This window comes from Euleptes europaea, chromosome 8, assembly GCF_029931775.1.
Source record: "Euleptes europaea isolate rEulEur1 chromosome 8, rEulEur1.hap1, whole genome shotgun sequence".
In the NCBI taxonomy this organism is placed as follows: domain Eukaryota; kingdom Metazoa; phylum Chordata; class Lepidosauria; order Squamata; family Sphaerodactylidae; genus Euleptes; species Euleptes europaea.
Window position 1 is genome coordinate 68,675,570 of NC_079319.1, and position 18,220 is coordinate 68,693,789.

Below are 18,220 nucleotides of genomic sequence, written 5' to 3' on the forward strand. Positions count from 1 at the left end.
AAAAGCAACTGCAGAAAAAGTTACAGACAAGCAAGGCAGTTAACCTTCTCGTGCACATGTGGAAAGAAGAAACCATTGCATGCAAAAACTTGTGGTATTTAGTGCATGATGTGAAGGCATCCTTCATCTACATGTTTACCCTTGTGCACTTCGTGGAAAGTTTATTGAAGCAAATGTGGAAGTCTCCAATGTATATCGGTAGACTTGTCTTGTTCTGGGATCTACTCCCCCCGCCCAATTCAGCTATATAAACAGGAAAGCTCAACCACTGTTTAATAGGCCAGTTTCCCTGAAATAAGAAGCTAATAGTCAGGTTCACAGTGTCAGTGTCTGAAAACTGGTCCCACGATGGATAATCTTAAAACTAAGTCTACCGTCCAAAGACATTCCCAGTTTGTCTGTATTAGTTTGAACATTCAGTGGCCATCATTGTGTGTATGGGGTGTGTGTGGGGTGGGTGGGTATTTGAGCTTAATTTTATTTTAATTCCAAGGCTCCGTTTGTGAGAGGGTCAGGTATTAGACTAATTCCTCAAATTCAGAAGTCATAAAACTTCACTGCAGCGAAGCTCTTTACCCTAGGGTATCTCTGGAAATCATTGCTGCTTTTTCTTGTTGTCATTTTACGCATAAACAATGCACAATCTGGTTGGGCGAGAACAACTTCAGCGAGTTAGTCTCTAATGGGAATGCCTGAAATGTGTCTGTTTCAGTTTTATGTTATGTCTGTAATTTGAATTATTTGCATTTTGGAAAGGTATAAATTGCTCTGGTGTACTTTCATTGGACTTTGGCCAGGCAGGGAGTTGCCTTGGGCTGTGAGTCAGCCAGGCTGATGCAGATGTGGCAGCCGTACAATGGAAACTTTTGTGGTGTATCACTCCTCACTCCTCCAGCACATTCTGACTGGAGACGGCATCTTGCATACTTGGGTAGGATGCTTGGCAAAAGTTGGCCTGACAGAAGGCCTTTTACTGCAGTATAAGCAAGTCTTTTAGTGCTTTGAGACCCCTAAAATTATTCCATCTATTCCCATTTCTCTCTCCCTCGCTTTCTTTTAATTTTAGCTGATCTGTAGAAACCTACAAAACATGTTTACTGTAAGAGGTTGACGTAGTGGTCTAAGGTTTCCCTTCTGGACTTGATCCCAGGCCGTGGGTGTAGAGATTTCCCTCTTGGTTCACCAGACGTAACATGAGGAATTGTCTGCTTTTTCTTTCTTTCTGGTTTTTATTTTATTTATTTATTTTTGGGGTCTCTGCTTCATAGCAATTTCTCTTCCTTATGTTTTTGTTAAGTGAAATGTCACTAACTCTTATTGAGTCATCTGTTCCCTTCTCCTTTTTTGTAACTGCAAAAGTCTGGCCATTCTCAAGAGAATTTGTTACTGGAGCTGCAGTAACTCTTATTGCTTTTAAGATAATCAAGGATACAATACAGCCCCTACACTCGGATTCTTCTTTTTTTTAAGAACAAAGAACACGTAAAAACCTCTTGTGAAAAACACACACCGTTAATTATATTAGCAACTGCAAAAGCAAAGTGTTAATAAGCATTTATAACACAAAGCATTGTTATAAAAATTAACTAAAAATCAGATGAATTTACCAAAAAAACACCCCCACACAGGTATTAATAAAACAGAATCCCAGTTCAAGTCTTTCCTCTTTCAGAAGGTAAGCTAACCATGCCAAAAACCTAACTCCTGGTATTTCCTATATAAAAATGAATTGGACTCAGACTGTTCAGCTGCAAATTTGAATTCCTGGAGGTAAATTTTTATTGACTGATTACGTTTTTCGCCCACCCTTCCTCTAAGGACCTCAGAGTGGCATATCTGGTTCCATCTCTGCCCTTTTATCAACAATCTCATTTAGGCTAAGAAAGTTCAAGTGGCCCAGTATCTTGCAGAGAGTTACATGGCTGAGGGAGGATTTGAGCTTGGATTTCCCTGGGCTGTGTCCAGCACTCTTTAACTACTATCCTAAACTGAATTGCAAATATCAACCCTCAGCGGGATTATAAATCTGCAGTGATTTGTATTTTTCCCAGAGTACAAGAAGAGGCCCATCCTATGGGTGTTTGACCTCTTACTACTCTCAGTTTGGAGAGTAAAACTGGAATGGAGATGCATCTGGTAGATGAATTGTGAAATTATCACTAATTCTGTGGAAATACATGGCCGTTGGCACACACTTATGTATTCAGGGTTCATGGCTTCTGCAAAGGGAATTCTTGACTCACCAACCTGGGTTTGTTTTTGGTTTTTGGAGGGAGTTACTGTTTGTGTGGGAATGATCTACCGAACATTTTTGTTCAGTTTTTCAAATACCTTTTGACCATAGCTACTAAGAAAATGTACCTGTTATCAGATAAGATCTTGATCTTCTTATGGATTGATTACTAATTAAGAGAGGAGGAAGGCCATTAATTGACGGCTTTAACAATTGAAAGAAATCAGCAGTAACTATTTGGAGTTGGGTTGGACAATAAGGTAATCAGGCTTGCAGAAGACAACAAAAAGGGGATTTTGTCTGTGCACCAAAATGACTGATGGGGCTGTGGGCAGAATTATACATTATATGTAGTTCTGTAATCCTATTAAAAGACTTCTTTCTTCTGTTCTTTCGCTGATTGCAGCCGCTGGAGCTGTGATTTCAAGGGGCAGAATACTTCTCAAGAAGACGGGCGTTTTAAATATTTCAGCCAATCCATTTTCCACAAAAAAAAAAATCACACAACCCCCTTTTACCACTGCTGAGGAAAATTCACTGACTTAGCGGTCTACAGCAGTGAAAAAGCAGACTCATTGTTAGAAATCTAAAAAGGGATTTCAGATTAAAAGTATCACAGTTATTATATATTATACATCTGTGGTGTGGCTTCATTTACATATAACTTTTTGGACATTTGATGCCAAACAAGGGCTGATCCCTACATCTTTGGACATTGTACTATCACCGTGCTATAGCAGTCATTCACTGCTGCCATGTTTGGGGCTGTTTTTGTATTACCAGAGTGGTGGAAGGAGTATCGCAGGGATCCTCAACCCTTTTGAGCTTGTGGGCACCTTTGGAATTCTAACACAGGTCGATGGGGGCAGCCACAAAATTGCTGTTACAGGAGGTGGGGTCAGCCGCAAAATCGCTGCCGTAGCTTATCTTCAGTCACACAGTGAAGACCCTTGTGCTGTGGTGGCAGCTGCTGTCAAAGCAACGTCTTTTAAAATCTGCACAGCCAAGCAAATATTCAGTGGGCCGTCAGCAACGCTGCTGGGCAAAAGCCCACCTGGTCCCACCCACTTTCTAAAAAGACTTGGCAGGTGCCAGGAAAGGTTTTGGTGGACACCGTGGTGCTCACTGGCACAACGTTGGGGACCCTTGGAGCATGCGTGCAGCACTGGTTCTAATCTATGCCACTAAAGTACTATCACAGGAATCTCTTCAGTTGACAATAAGCAAGCCTGCCCAATTGTGTCCTCTGTGGCACTCAGACAAGATAATGATAATGTAACACAATGATGCCCTCAATCAAGATGGTTACCACAGAAGGTGAACCTTAGGAGAAGCTAGAAGCTGGCAAAATCATACCAGCATCTGTATTATGTTAGTTTCTGCACTGTACAAGTGAACATCATTAATTTTGAACCAGGCCATAAAATGTGGATCAAAAAATTCATACAGTGGGGCCAAGGACAGGCAGGGGAAACCCCAAGTGCAGAAAAATTTGAAATGTAAAAAAAAAAAAAAACATTGGAAGTTATTAAAACCCCAAAACAATTGAAGCACTGTCTGCTTCTTTAAGAAAAGTGTGCCCCTGAGATCTTGTGAGACTGCACTGTGAGATCTTGGTAGCTGTTTGGGGGATTATTGAAGCCAAGCCTTGGTTAGTGTCAGTGTGAGGGAGGGGGGAAAGATACAGAATTTTAAAAGGTAAAAAATAGGAAGGAGGAATGGTAAAGCTGGAGAGGGGAGGAGCAGAAAAAGTAAGAAGGGGAAGCTGGAGATAGGGGAAGAGAATAGCAAAGAGTGTGACAGAGGCTGCTGGGGGAGAGCAAGAGGGAGAGAGGGGGTGGACACATAAGCCCCCCCCCCCGTGAGTCCTTGCAGGTTTTAACCTAACAGCAATATGTAATGGCTGGCTGTGCAACATTGTGCATTTTGCAATGGGATTTCCTTTGTACGAAGCAGGTTGGTTACAGATATTTATAGTAAATCAGACAGCTTCAAATGAGCCACTGTTATCCTGGACATGAAAGTGGAAAGAGAAGAAAAAGGCCATTCACTGGTGCTTGAAGAGAGGCTTAAAAATGCAAACAATGATGTGGCGAGAGGTTTAAAATAAGAAATATTTGCATTCATACATCCCAGCGCGGTAATAAATATACAAAATGGATGACGTCAGGTTTCCTACGGCAAGAGCCTTTGCCTGAATTCCAAATGCTGGGTAGGCAAAACCTATGTGCAAAAGAAGGCTGGCACCTGCAGGCTGGCACCATACAGGTGGATAAACTTGTATAACAGATCTCTGGGCGAGGAAGCAGAACCAACAGATGGGTCTCTGGTCTTTCCCCCGCTCAAAATTCCAGCACCTGCACTATTTCCATTTTCCCTTTGAACGGACATTTATATTTCTTGTAAACTCCTCAAAACATCTAGCTGTTTCAGCTTGGCTGACTAATTGAAAGTGCGACAGGAACGAGAGCTCCTTTTTAACGTCATATTGGGAGGTTCAGTTGTAGAATATACTTACTCTGAATCCAGATGGTCCCACATTCAATCCCCGGCAATTTCAGTTAAAAGGCTAGCTGGTGATGAGACTTTTCTCTGCCAGTCAGTGTAAAACAATACTGATCTATAGGGTTGCCAACCTCCAGGTACTAGCAGGAGATCTCCTGCTATTACAACTGATCTCCAGCCGATTGAGATCAGTTCACCTGGAGAAAATGGCTGCTTTGGCAATTGGACTCTATGGCATTGATGGCCCTCCCCTCCCTAAACCCCACCCTCTTCAGGCTCCATCCCAAAAATCTCCAGGTATTTCCCAACCCTGGAGCTGGCAACCCTACTGAGCTAGCACACCAGTGTTCATGTGTTCATACGGGAGGTCTCAAAATGGTCATTCCTTTCCCATTTTCAAAATCTATGAAGAGATAATCAAGAGAATTAGACACCTCTTTGTGTTTTCTTGTTTTTTAGATGGTCATCACGTGTGGGAAATGGAAGCCAAAACTGACAAAGAGCTGTGTAAGCCAGTAAGTATACCCCCCCTTCATTTCTCAGTGAATGCATTCACGCATGTCTCTACATCACTCAGTTACTGTGGTGACTCGTATGTGTGAAAAAGCTGGATTAAACATCACTGCTTTCGTATCATCTGACTTGTTAAACACAAATGTTTTTAGTGGAAGCAGTTCCAACTTCTGCTCAATGCATTATATTTCTCTCACAGCAGAGCTAAATATACAGCAATTCATTGCTCTAAACAGAACTGGCATAAAACATTTTAAGTTCTCTTCACGTTTTTCGCTCAGGTCTGTTAATTCATCTGGGAGGTATTTAAAGCCCGATCCTATGCATATTTACTCAGAAGGAAGCCTCATTAAATCAAATGGGCTTACTCCCAAGTAAGTGTATATATCATAACAACCTGAGAAATGTATATGCTTGTGTGAATTGGCCCTAAGAGCCTTCGCTTGAAATACTGGGCTGTACTTTATTTAAAGATTAAAATATCCTGGAATTTCTTTTTAAGCAAGGGAGTAAACATAAGAGCTTAGTAAAATATATGTTACATTAAAATATTACTTTTGGGTTTTTGTATTTGTGATAAAGCAGGCCTACAATTTTTGCCTTATTAACAGGGCAATAACTACCTCCCCCCACACACACACCCAGTGACCCATACTTCATGCCCAGAAGATGGCCAAGGTGCCCTCCCTCTTATGATCTGCCTAAGGTCACAGAATCAACATTGCTGACTGATGGTCATCTAGCCTCTTCTTAAAAACCTCCAGGGAAGGAGAGCTCACCACCTCCCGAGGAAGCCTGTTCCACTGAGGAACCGCTCTAACTGTTAGAAAGTTCTTCCTAATGTCTAGACGGAAACTCTTTTGATTTAATTTCAACCTGTTGTTTCTGGTCCGACCTTCTGGGGCAACAGAAAACAACTTGGCACCCTCCTCTATGTGACAGCCCTTCAAGTATTTGAAGATGGTTATCATATCCTTTTTTATTAAACAGTGGGACATAAATTTTTTACTTAAATTAAGTAGCGAGGAAGGAGAAGGGTTCTTCTTTCTTGGGAAGGTTCCATTTTAAGGGGTTGAAGAGATGAGGAGGTTGTGTAAGGGAGGTAAAGACTGGAAGTGATGGCCTTTTCTAAACCCTAAAATGTTTCTCGGAGTGCTTGGGGAGTCCTCTCTGTACAAATGTTAAACTTGGAAATATTTGATATGAGATTTTTTTAAAACTCAGGTGCAGTGTCTAAGAACAGCATACATAACAACATCTGTCAATAACTCATCAGATAGGACGCATGAAAAATGTGCTTTTCATTGTTCGTTCTTTTCAAATAGCTGCAAGTTGTAATTGGAAAAGGGTCATGTAGGAACATGTTGCAAAGGAAGTGTAAGGGAGGCACTGCCAGGGAAATAGGGTGGGCAGAAGGAGGTGGGCTTAGCTTGCTAATTATCCATCCATTTTCCCCCAGCCCCCAGGCACTCACTTGCAAGTATCTCAGAGAGACATGGTGAAAAAAATACACAAATGTTTACTTCACATCTTACCATTAAGTGTGCAGAACATATTCTTACCTATGATTCTTCTATGATTCTATGATTACACAGAGGCCTCCTGCACAAGTCCGTTTTTATTATTTCGATACATCATATTTTTTAACCACACATTTTCTTCCAGACATCGTTGGTGATAGAGATACCGCCATTCCGCAATCAGAGAATTACGAGTCCTGTCCAGGTCAATTTCTATGTCTGCAACGGAAAGAGAAAGAGAAGCCAGTGCCAGCTTTTCACCTACCTTCCGGCTAATGGTAACGACGTATTTCTAACTCCGAGCTGCAGAAACTAAGTGTTGTGTAGATCATTTGAAGGAATGGTACAAGAAGAACAATCATAATAATAATAATTCTGCAGTGCTCTTGGACAATTTAGGCCTTAAACAAATGCTCGTACATTAAATTGTCAAACGGCCTGAAATGAGATTTTGTCGGTCCTGTTCCAAATAAATAATGTGCTGGGTTTTTTTGGTAGAGACCTCTGATCAACCTTACTATTGGTAAAAAAGGTAAAGGTCCCCTGTGCAAGCAACGGGTCATTCCTGACCCATGGGATGACGTCACATCCCGACGTTTATTAGGCAGACTTTGTTTACGGGGTGGTTTGCCATTGCCTTCCCCAGTCATTTTCCCTTTACCCCCAGCAAGCTGGGTACTCATTTTACTGACCTCGGAAGGATGGAAGGCTGAGTCAACCTTAAGCTGGCTACCTGAAACTGACTTCCATCAGGATCGAACTCAGGTCATGAGCAGAGCTTGGACTGCAGTACTGCAGCTTACCACTCTGCACCACAGGGGTCACTGTTGGTACAAAGTGATAAATAACTGAAGCATGCTCCCCTGGTTATGGAAGATATGACACATGTCCCCTGAAGAAACCTTTGAGTAACAGCAGGCCGTAAAGAACAGATGTTGCTCAGTGGGACCTGGAGGGGGAAAGAAGAGGAGTAATTTAAGTGGCCGTTCTGCCACAGTGCTCTTTTGCCTTGCTTAGCAGATTCTTTCGGGCTTCAGGAGGGAAGGAACAGAGGTCAGCCTTGGCATATTGGGCAACTCTGAAAAAAGACCCCTAAGCTTGTTACTGTATTCATAAAGCGTGTGAAAGCAAGGTTCATTCTTTCATTCATTCATTCATTCATTCATTCATTCAAACCTTTATTGACATAAAACTTTTTTTAAGTACATCAATCAGTCATTAAAATGTAGTATCTAAATGATAAAATATCAATAAATAGTTAAAATCTGTAATTCTTAAAGTGCTGTGTACTTTCAATAGTGCTTAGCTCTGTGGCGGAGCTTGGCGCAACGCTCCTAGGGAGGTTTCCAGGAATCCTGCTACCATCGGAGTTATATGCTCGTCCCTGTCCCTTAATAGGTAGCGCACTAAGCCCACATCTGCTTGTGCTACACTATCCTTGAGTAATGGTAGCAGAAATTTCTCTCGCGGGAGCGCGTGCATGTCACAGTGTAATAGGACATGGGCTACCGATTCGGGTTGTCTCTTTGAACAAACACAGATTGTGAAAGCAAGGTAATTCTGATTGCTGCCGCATCATATATTTACTGTATATATAAGCATTAGTATGGAGCGGAATAATAGTGTACAGCAGCAGTCTGCACTTTGAGCTTGGGACTTCAGCTGGCATCCACAAGTTTGCAGAAATCCTCCTGGAAAAGGCAACACAAGACACACATACCACAGATACATATACCATGTTGATCTGGAAGCTCAGACTAGATTGCACAGTCCGCTGCCTTTCCAAAATCGCTATCTTCAAATAGCAGGGCTTAATTTCAGCCTTTGGATCTTAGTTCAGCTCCACAGTATGTAAAATAATGGAAGAACGAGAACATATACAGAGTGCTTTTCCATCTCAGCACAATGACCACTGCCTTGCATCTGCACATTTGATGTATGGGTCAGAGAGCATCCATTTCTGGCATCTGTTTCTTAGAAATGTGCACGGACAGGAGAACTAGTACAAAAGCCATTCAGTCTTCAGTCCTATGGACTTTCTGTTGTGCATATGTATGAGGGACATCAAGTCTCCTTGGAACGATTGTTTCATTCCTATATTGTAGAAGAGGAAATAAGGCTAAGGTTGAGACATTAGTGGGTTGGTGGCCACTACCAACTTAGCAACTACCATTTTACGGGCATAACAGTACACTTGCAAACACTTTTCTTCGAAATATTGTCGAAGGCTTTCACGGTCAGAGTTCATTGGTTCTCGTAGGTTATCCGGGCTGTGTAACCGTGGTCTTGGTATTTTCTTTCCTGACGTTTCGCCAGGAAAGTAAACTCCCATTTCTTGATACCCTTGTCATCCGTAAAACAAACTTTCAGTTAGGTCACAAGGTCTACCGGAAACCAACTCACACAGATCGCTACTTACACAAAAACTCCAACCACCACCCCCAACAGAAAAGAGGAATAATCAAAACATTAATGGACCGTGCAAGACGGATCTGTGAACCACAGTTTCTCAAGGAAGAAACTAATCATCTAAATCACGCATTGCTAGCAAACGGCTATTCCAAGAATAAAATCAGAAGGGCCATTAAACCAAACAAAAATCAGAAAACTCAGGAAAAACAGTCTCCCATAGGAAAGGTATTATTGCCATTTATTAAAGGAGTCACTGATAGGATGGAGAAACATTTGAAAAAACATAACCTACAAACAGTGTTTAAACCCACCAAGAAAATACAACAAATGCTACGATCAGCAAAAGACAAAAGAGACCCCCTCACCTCTGCAGGAGTATATCGTATACCTTGCAGCTGTGGACAAGTTTACATTGGGACAACAAAACGCAGCATACAAACAAGGATAAAAGAACATGAAAGATACTGCAGACTGGGCCAACCTGAGAAATCAGCAGTGGCTGAACATGGACTGACACAAACAGGACACAGGGTCTTATACCAAGACACTGAAAGACTGGACAATTCTACCAACTATTTTGTCAGATTGCACAGAGAAGCCATTGAAATTCATAAACATCAGCACAACTTTAACAGAAAAGAAGAGAGTTTAAGAATGAATAAGGCTTGGCTTCCTGTCTTGAAAACCGCCAGACTAACAAAGACTACAGTCAACAATAGCCATGCAGATTAGCTTTGGATTTCACACATTAACAGATAACTTCAGGATACAATGGTTCCATATTAACATACCACACCCTCATTGGCACATTATCTTGATACTTACAGGACAATGGTTAGCACATTACCTTTGTTACTTTTTGCAGGACAATGATTCAGCTCAAACCCAACCCCTTTCTGACTATATATTACTCTTCCTACACACTTGACACTGAGAGACACTGTCCTTCAGTATTACTCCTCTGAAGATGCCGGCCACAGCTGCTGGCGAAACGTCAGGAAAGAAAATACCAAGACCACGGTTACACAGCCCGGATAACCTACGAGAACTTTTCTTTGAAGGTTGAGCATTATCGTGCTAAATCAAGATCTAGGCACATGCTCACTTCGTCACTACTCATGCATTCCATCTTGGCTGACAAAAACAGTCAATGAAGGCTGCAGCAGGCCCCTTTGAGTTGAACCTTAAATGTGGTGGCCAGAGGCCTGTTAAATCAGGATCAGCCCCTGGGGAGGGGCTGTGGCTCAGTGGTAAATCATCTGCTTGGCATGCAGAAAGTCCCAGGTTCAATCCCCGGCTTCTCCAGTTAAAGGGGCTAGGCAGGTAGGTGATGTGAAAGACCCCTGCCTGAGACCCTGGAGAGCCGCTGCCGGTCTGAGTAAATAATACTGACTTTGATGGACCAAGGGTCTGATTCAGTAGAAGCAGCTTCATGTGTTCATGTGGAGTGTTGGAATGGTCAGAGGTAAACAACCATTGAGAGGATCTCTGCTGAATTACTCAGTCGGCCATCCTTTTTAAAGGAATTTTAAAAGCTAACTCTTTTGAAAGGACAGAACTCACATTTTAAGAAGCCAACTAACTTGCATACAACATATGCATTTCCCCCCAAAGGATTTCAGATGGGGTGGGGGGACATTTTGTGCAGAGTTTGCATAAAGCAAAACGTGCAACGAGTCAAAACTGTGTGCTGTTTTTAACTTCATGTCATTCTAATTCAATGGGAGTCTTTGTTTTAGTCATAAATGTCAAACTTCCTATACCTTTTCCAGAGGTGTGGACCATAAATATGGAAAATCCACATGAACCATACTCTCATAAATATGGTAAATCCATATTTCAAAATAAAAAGGATACAATCCTTAAACCACCTTTCCAAAGATATTCCCACAGAAGTCATTGAGACTGCTCCAAAGGAAGTGGCGTGAAGACTGAAGCCAAAACATACTCAGGGAAGAGAGAACGTGAAAATAACTGTAATCATATAGAATGGTGCCCTACTAACTGTGGGGTGCCTTTGTGATGATTGAACTGAACCCAAATATCCTTTGGTATACATGTGTGTCTGTGAGGTCTAGTAATCCTGATGGATAAAAAAGAAAAGAAAAGCAAAAGTTATTAACTGATTTAGGGAGCACATTTCTAGCAATCAGCTTTCACTATGCTGAGAGCTGGTGTGGTCCAATCCATACAGTCTGTCTGGGCCTGCAGGATCAAGCCTCATGTCGCACCTCAGCCAGGGGACCATTGGTTGGCCATGGACAAAACTCAGGTTGAGTTTTGATGAGGTCGTTGCAGTACAAATGATCTAATTTCATACAGAAATTCCCACAGTGATGCAAGTAACCTTAAATGAGAAATGACTTTTAACAGATTAATATCCATCTCAGTTCGCAGCGTTCTAGACACCATCAAGAGGGTATTACCCAGTAATACCCCCTGTGAAGTCTCAAAGGATTGCAGAATGAAAGCGATGGTGATTCTGAGCATGCTTCTAAAAATAGTGGCCAACTGTGTCGGCATTGGGCTCTACTTCCTGTTCTGTGTCTATAATTAATCTCTTGACTGTTTGCGGTGATAGTTTTCTAGTGATGACATTTAAGAGTTGCCCTACTCTTTTGCATTCTCCCTCCCACATTTTCTTTACTAAAATACTATGCCAGTTTAACACAGGGAAAGTCATAAGCCAGAGATGCAGTGTGCTATGGCTCTCTTTATTGCAACACAGATCTTTGGTTTTACTGCTAGTCTCTTGACATGTTTCAGCTTTAAACTTTCATGCTAAGTTGAGCAAACTCTTTAACCTTGCTGTGTCTGCAGAACAATTTGTTGGATTGCATGGCGGGGGACGGGACGGCCCAAGTATTATTATTTTTAAGTCATAAAAGACACAAGGATGTGTAATGTAAGCATTTTAAGCGTTGTAGAAGATGCCTGCTCTAGGATAATTTTGCAAGATAAAAGGGATATTAATTGCTTTATACTGAAGGCTCGTCTCTGTGCAAGTGTTTTGCCAGCTGTAAAAGTGTTGCAGGACCTGCCTTGCTGAGTCCATTAGGAGAGCTGTAACTGGTCCAATAAGATTGCAGTTTTTTGATAGGCAAAGTAAAGTAATGTAGTGGAAATAAAGTAGTGGAATGCCATAAAGTGAGGGCCGTTTCAAGGTGTTTGATCACAGCACGCAAGGTATAATTCTGCTGCCCCCTGTTTAGTTCTGGATCAGCTCATGTCCATTGTAGACCAGCTTTCTTGATCATTGTAATCATGCAGTTTAGTCAACAGCTAAGTGCATGTTCAAAAGTGCAAAACTTTATTCAAATTGATATTGAACCAAGACCAACTACCAAACTAGAAAACCCTAGGGGCTTTATGAGAGTGTTTATCAACAATTAACAGCCTCTTATGCCCTGACCTGGATGGCCCAGGCTAGCCTGATCTCGTCAGATCTCAGAAGCTAAGCAGGGTCAGCCCTGGTTAGTATTTGGATGGGAGACCACCAAGGAATACCAGGGTTTCTGTGCAGAGGAAGGCGCTGGCAAACCACCTCTGTTAGTCTCTCGCCATGAAAACCCAAAAAAAGGGGTCCCCATGTTGGCGGCGACTTGACGGCACTTTACACACATTTCCTTATACATTCCTTATTTCCTTATACATTCAAGAAATAAGCCCTAAAGAACTGAATGTCAGCAACTTTGACTCAGATTCCATTTCATCCCAGAGTGAATGATCGCATTTAGTAAGGTTGGTATCCAAAATGGGATGAGCTCTGAGTACCATAGGGAAACAATGAACTTCATTTGAAAGTTAGCGGTGGGAATCATTGAGCACACTTCTGAAGCTATAGAAACAAACTTCTATGTATATTCAGACATATACATCAAATTAAGAAACAAACTAAAGGATGAAACAGTAAAGAACCTTGTTTCAATTTGTGCAACTCTTCAGTTTTCTGAATTCATGAAGATAAAACTAAAAGCTCAGAATCAGCATCTATTAAAAATTTAGGAACTGGTTCTGATTTAAACAAGAAAGTTGAAGGTAGCATTTTGAAGGCTACATTATTGTTTATACAGATTTCATGCAGATCATTTTGTTCACATTTACTGTGACCTTTATTGTGCTATATTACTAAACAGATCAATGTCATTCAAAAGTTTACTTTGATAACTGGATTAACTCAGAATCCTTAATACTGTGATCTGTTAGGCTAGAAACAAATAGTTTTTTCATGGAGGTGAAAGCGTTTGGAAAGAGGATCACTTGTGGTATGTTCACTAACACCAGTGCTATCTCTGGTAAGCAGGTGTTGCAGGTTTTTGTAGTTTGTGGAAAATATTGGCTGTACAGAGAGGATATTGTTGTAAAGTACAGATGTTGAAAGCTTCCTTACTTTACTATAGTGTTGATGACTTCTGTGTTTAACTCTGAGGTGGTACCAGTTGGGAAAATAGGAATATTAAGATCTGCTAGAGCAGGGCTTCTTAAACTTTTCCCCTCGCAACCCCTTTTTGCCCGAGAAATTTTTACTCGACCCTGGGTATATAGGTATATAAAATAGGTATAGAAACCAAACATTTAGTGATAATAAAACAATTTTTCCTGACTCCCACATTCAGTACACGGCCCCATATGGTCACGACCCACAGTTTAAGAAGCTTTATACTAGAGAATCTTATGAGGCCACTTGCTGTTCCATCCATAATACTGCTAAATTGTTTGCTAAAATTGCTTAAACAAGTACCTTTAAATTCTACAAATATATCAGATGGTGCAATTTTATGTGTTAAGATATATTATACATTATATGGTCTTACAGTAGTAAAGAACTTGGGAACACATAATAAAATGAACATCACATACATTTCAGTTTTCCAAAAACGTTCTGTTTTTTTTTCCTATCCCCTGAAAAAATGGTGTTCTCAGTATGACTTTAAAACTTCCTGAAATTATATATTTGTATTCTTACAGCAAAAGTTTGGAATCTTTCTTAGAGAAAACCAGTTTGAGGGGAGGCAGTTTTTACCCTGTGGTCTGCCAAACTGTTATACTTGGTCCCAGTGGTTGACTACATCCTACCAATACTGGGGTCTTTCTTTCTCTCTCTCTCTCTCTCTCTCTCTCTCTCTCTCTCTCTCTCTCTCTCTCTTTTGGTGCCATCAAATCACAGCTGACTTATGGCAACCCTGTAGGGTTTTCAAGGCAAGAGACATTCGGAGGTCTGATATATAAAGATAGGTCATTTTACTTTAAAGAGTTGGACCAGAAGCTTTTATAATGCTTTCTAGCCATGAGATTCTTTGAAGCTTCCTTTGCTGATCGTACCTTGGACTATTCTTCCTCTTTGAACACAATGACATTGTGGAAAGAGTTTACCACAGTCAAGTCAGTATAAAAATAAAGGTTAGGTGGCATGGGGCAATATGTATTTTAGGTGGAAATATGAAATTATGTCTCCCTTCTGTGGCATATGCTCTCTCTCTTTGCAATTCATTGTTTTTGGCTGTTGTGCGACATTATACTCCTTTTTTTATATTTAACTGTCTATGCAAAAGCTGGCCAGACTTTGTCAGTATTGTTTCCATTTGGAGACAGATGCATTTTGTGAGCCTTTGCAAATAGACTTCCATCAAGCCATTTATACTCAGTAAATGGATCATTTTCCAGAGTAAAAGAATAGAACTATAATATTTTATTGTTATTCCTGCCTTTTATCTGATTTTAGGAAGGCTTTTGTCCTATGTCAATTATGAATTAATGTCTTAGCATCCATGCTGTTCACAAGTGTATCATCTGTTTGGGATTCAAGAAAGTATGCCTGATTTATAGACTGCAGCCAACTAACTCTTTAAGTCGAAATTCTGGATGATGAATACCTCTGCTTCAATCACACAGTGTACTATCTGCACCTGTGAAGCTTCCAAGTCATGTCAAAAAAGAGCATAGACTCCAAGGAACTCTATTTCAGAACAAAAATGACTGCGTGGCTTTATTTTATCATGAGGTTCCATCTTGATTCCATCATGTGTAAAGTCAAAACATGCATTGCTCCCATGATATCTCTTTGAAGGTCGATGCCATGTATAGTGATAGAATGCTGTCTGAATGTGAGATACCTGGATTCAGATCTCTGATGATACTGAGCAAGCCCCTTGTCTCAAGTTATATCCAAAGTATGCTTTTTCCAATTAATGTGGCGCTAAGCAGGAAATGGGGGAAAGGTACACTGAGGATTTCTGTCAAGGGACATCTGTACGTGCTGATGGACAAAAGTAGCTGAATATGGACGAGAAGTTATTCTTCACATCAAAAAATCAGGAAGTGGATATTTGAACAAGTCCAACAGAGCCTTGCTTTTTCTAGAAACTGCACTCAGCATTAGCAATACCACTCAAATACTGGCTAACTCATGCTTGTGGGCATCTCTGTTGTAGGTAGGCAAGAAAAAATGCAGAGGTTGCTAAGCATTCTCCCTTGAACTGTATGTAGCTTCATGTTCTACTTTTCTATGGGACTAACTCTACATGTGTCCCCACAAGGCAGCTCCGACCCTCATGCCAGAGATTATCATTAGTTCCTCCAGTCAGATTAACGAGAACTGTTTCTGCTTAGACCTTCTCAGTAGCTGCTTCTGTTATATGGAATGGGCTTTCCTATGACATAATCAAGACCCCAAACTTGCAGAGATAATCAGCCTTTCCCTCTTAGCAGTGGGCATGCAGCAAACTCTAAACATATTTTGACATTACTGCACAGCTGAATTTCTCTCCATAAATTAGCAAATCCATAAATTTGCTCCATAAATCCAAAGTCATTTTTTCCAGATCTACAAAGTATCAATAACTCTCTTGGTCCTTAGATAAACATAATCTTGAGCAAGTTTATTTGTTACATTATTTAGGCTTATTATTTCATGCCTGTCTGTCTGTGTCTGTCTGTCTGTCTCTCTCTCTCTCTCTCTCTCTCTCTCATGGACTCCTCATTCTCATCATACCTTAGCAAGTACAAATTACCAATATAGCTGCTATCCAAAGATTCTTCATTACCAGTAGTGACCAACATATCCCATCAGCTTTGCAGGTGTTTCAGGCAAAAATCACAGCCCAAATCCTATATGGGGTCCCTATATGGATCCAGGCTTTTGGTTCCAACATGGAAGCCATGTCCACAATAACAGGTCATATGAACTGAAAGGTAACCATCAAAATGGAATCCCTGCAGGCATGCATACACTAACTTACAGATATGTATATTGGACACTACTTAGAAACCAATGGGAGAAACATTTCAGTAACTCAGAATGTTCTGTATCAGACAGAAACAATTCCTAATAGAGACTCCAACTTGAAACTGCTGGGTTGAAATTGTTGGCAAATTTTACACTGCAAAATTTGGTGTCCGCAAATCCTGGGCATGGCTAGCTCACTGCAGAAAGCAATTGTCCTTCTTTAGCGTCGCTCTACCCTATTCATTGTGTTATGCCTATTTATCACCAGTGGCCTGTGCTTTATTGATCTCACCTTTGGTTGACTGGATTCTGTATTCATTTGCACTGTGAAGCGATGATGGCCGTCTGTTGCTTGCTTGATGTTTTGGGCTTACTTTACACACACACACACACACAATATCCTAGCCCACCTAAAAGAACACTGTGTATTTGACAAAACAGAACCCGGCCCACAGAACTTACCCCACAAGAAATTTGTTAAGGTGTTCCAAGGCTCTTGTGCTGCAACAGACACAACAGCACATTCTTATGCAGATTTCCTCAATGCTGCAGTAACTCAGCATACAATTAAGCTTTAACACAACAATGATAAAACTCTGGAATAACAATTTAGAATTTGATGGGCTTTGATAGGTTTAGTATGCTACTAGTAAATATGTTTTGCATAGTGTAATTCCATGCAGATTAGCATTGTGTGGATCATTCTGCTTTTTTAAAAAAAAGCCAACATCCAAAATTCTATTGCAACCTGTTTGCAATCTGCACAATTTTTTTCTAATGAGATATATTTTTTCCTAATGAGATGTATTTTTTTTCCTAATGAAATGTATCCCTAGTTTAACACGTTTTTTAAATTGTGTTTGGGGCACAGGAATTTTATATAGAAGCAACAAGGATGGCTATGCAGCTGTTGTCCTATTATACATATACAATGCTCCATTTTGTTTTTTAAAATCTATCATGAATAATGTATTTTGTGCACATAAAGCAAGCTGATTAACCTTGTTACCAAAGTATTAGTTTTTTTTCAGGTTGCTAGATTGTTTTCGCTGTTTGTGGTGAGGTGAAATGGGCATGCGTTTTGCAAATATATGCTCCCCTGTTCTCAGCAATAGTTTGTACCCCATTGTGAAACTTCACAAGTGGTCAGCTGATGCTGAGAAGAGCAACTGTGTCTCCATTGCAGAGACAAACAGCTCAATGGTACCTACATAGCCCCAATCAGGGTGTACATTTACAGAGCAATCCTAAGGGGGAGGCCAAAAGGGCTTTGGAGGCGCCATGATCCCAGTGCCGACATAAATGTCACTTGCACCATCCAAATTGGCATTTATCCTGGCGCCAGGCCACTTACCCCAGCACCAGGGAGTGGCACGGCAGCACCACGCATGGGCTCTGGTGCAGCTGCAGCGGCACCGTACTTCCAGCATAGGGGCTCGCACCAGCACCAAAAGCGACATTCCCAGGGCAGGGCTGACATTAGTCAGCTCCCTCAGCCCCTTTGCCCCAAGAATCCCCCCTTTTGCCAGCGCGAACTTACGCCAGCAAAACTGGTGGCACAGCCTGTGGAACTGCATACAGCAATTTTGCGGGCTTTGGGGAATTTTCCTGTGCAGCTTGCTGGCCGTGGTGCAGCAAGCCACTCAGGAAGCGGTGCAGCTGTGCCGTGGCTGCACTGTCCCCAGGAGAGCTGCAACTGCACCCCCCTTAGGATTGTGCTTCCTGTTGTGGCATGGGGATGTGTGCTTGGTATCTGGTTGAAAGTAATGTAATGTATCAACACCCTTATTCGAATGTGGATCCAAATGCAAA

The 18,220-nt window shown here is 41.2% G+C and overlaps 1 protein-coding gene across 1 annotated transcript in view; it reads left to right on the forward strand.

Moving 5' to 3' along the window:
* Nucleotides 1–18,220, forward strand: part of NFATC1 (nuclear factor of activated T cells 1) — a 148,417-nt gene that overhangs the window by 75,644 nt on the left and 54,553 nt on the right. The window contains exons 6-7 of the mRNA XM_056854090.1: nt 5,198–5,253; nt 6,917–7,049. Of these exons, the coding sequence (XP_056710068.1) occupies nt 5,198–5,253; nt 6,917–7,049 (189 nt within the window). The remainder of the gene's footprint in view (nt 1–5,197; nt 5,254–6,916; nt 7,050–18,220) is intronic.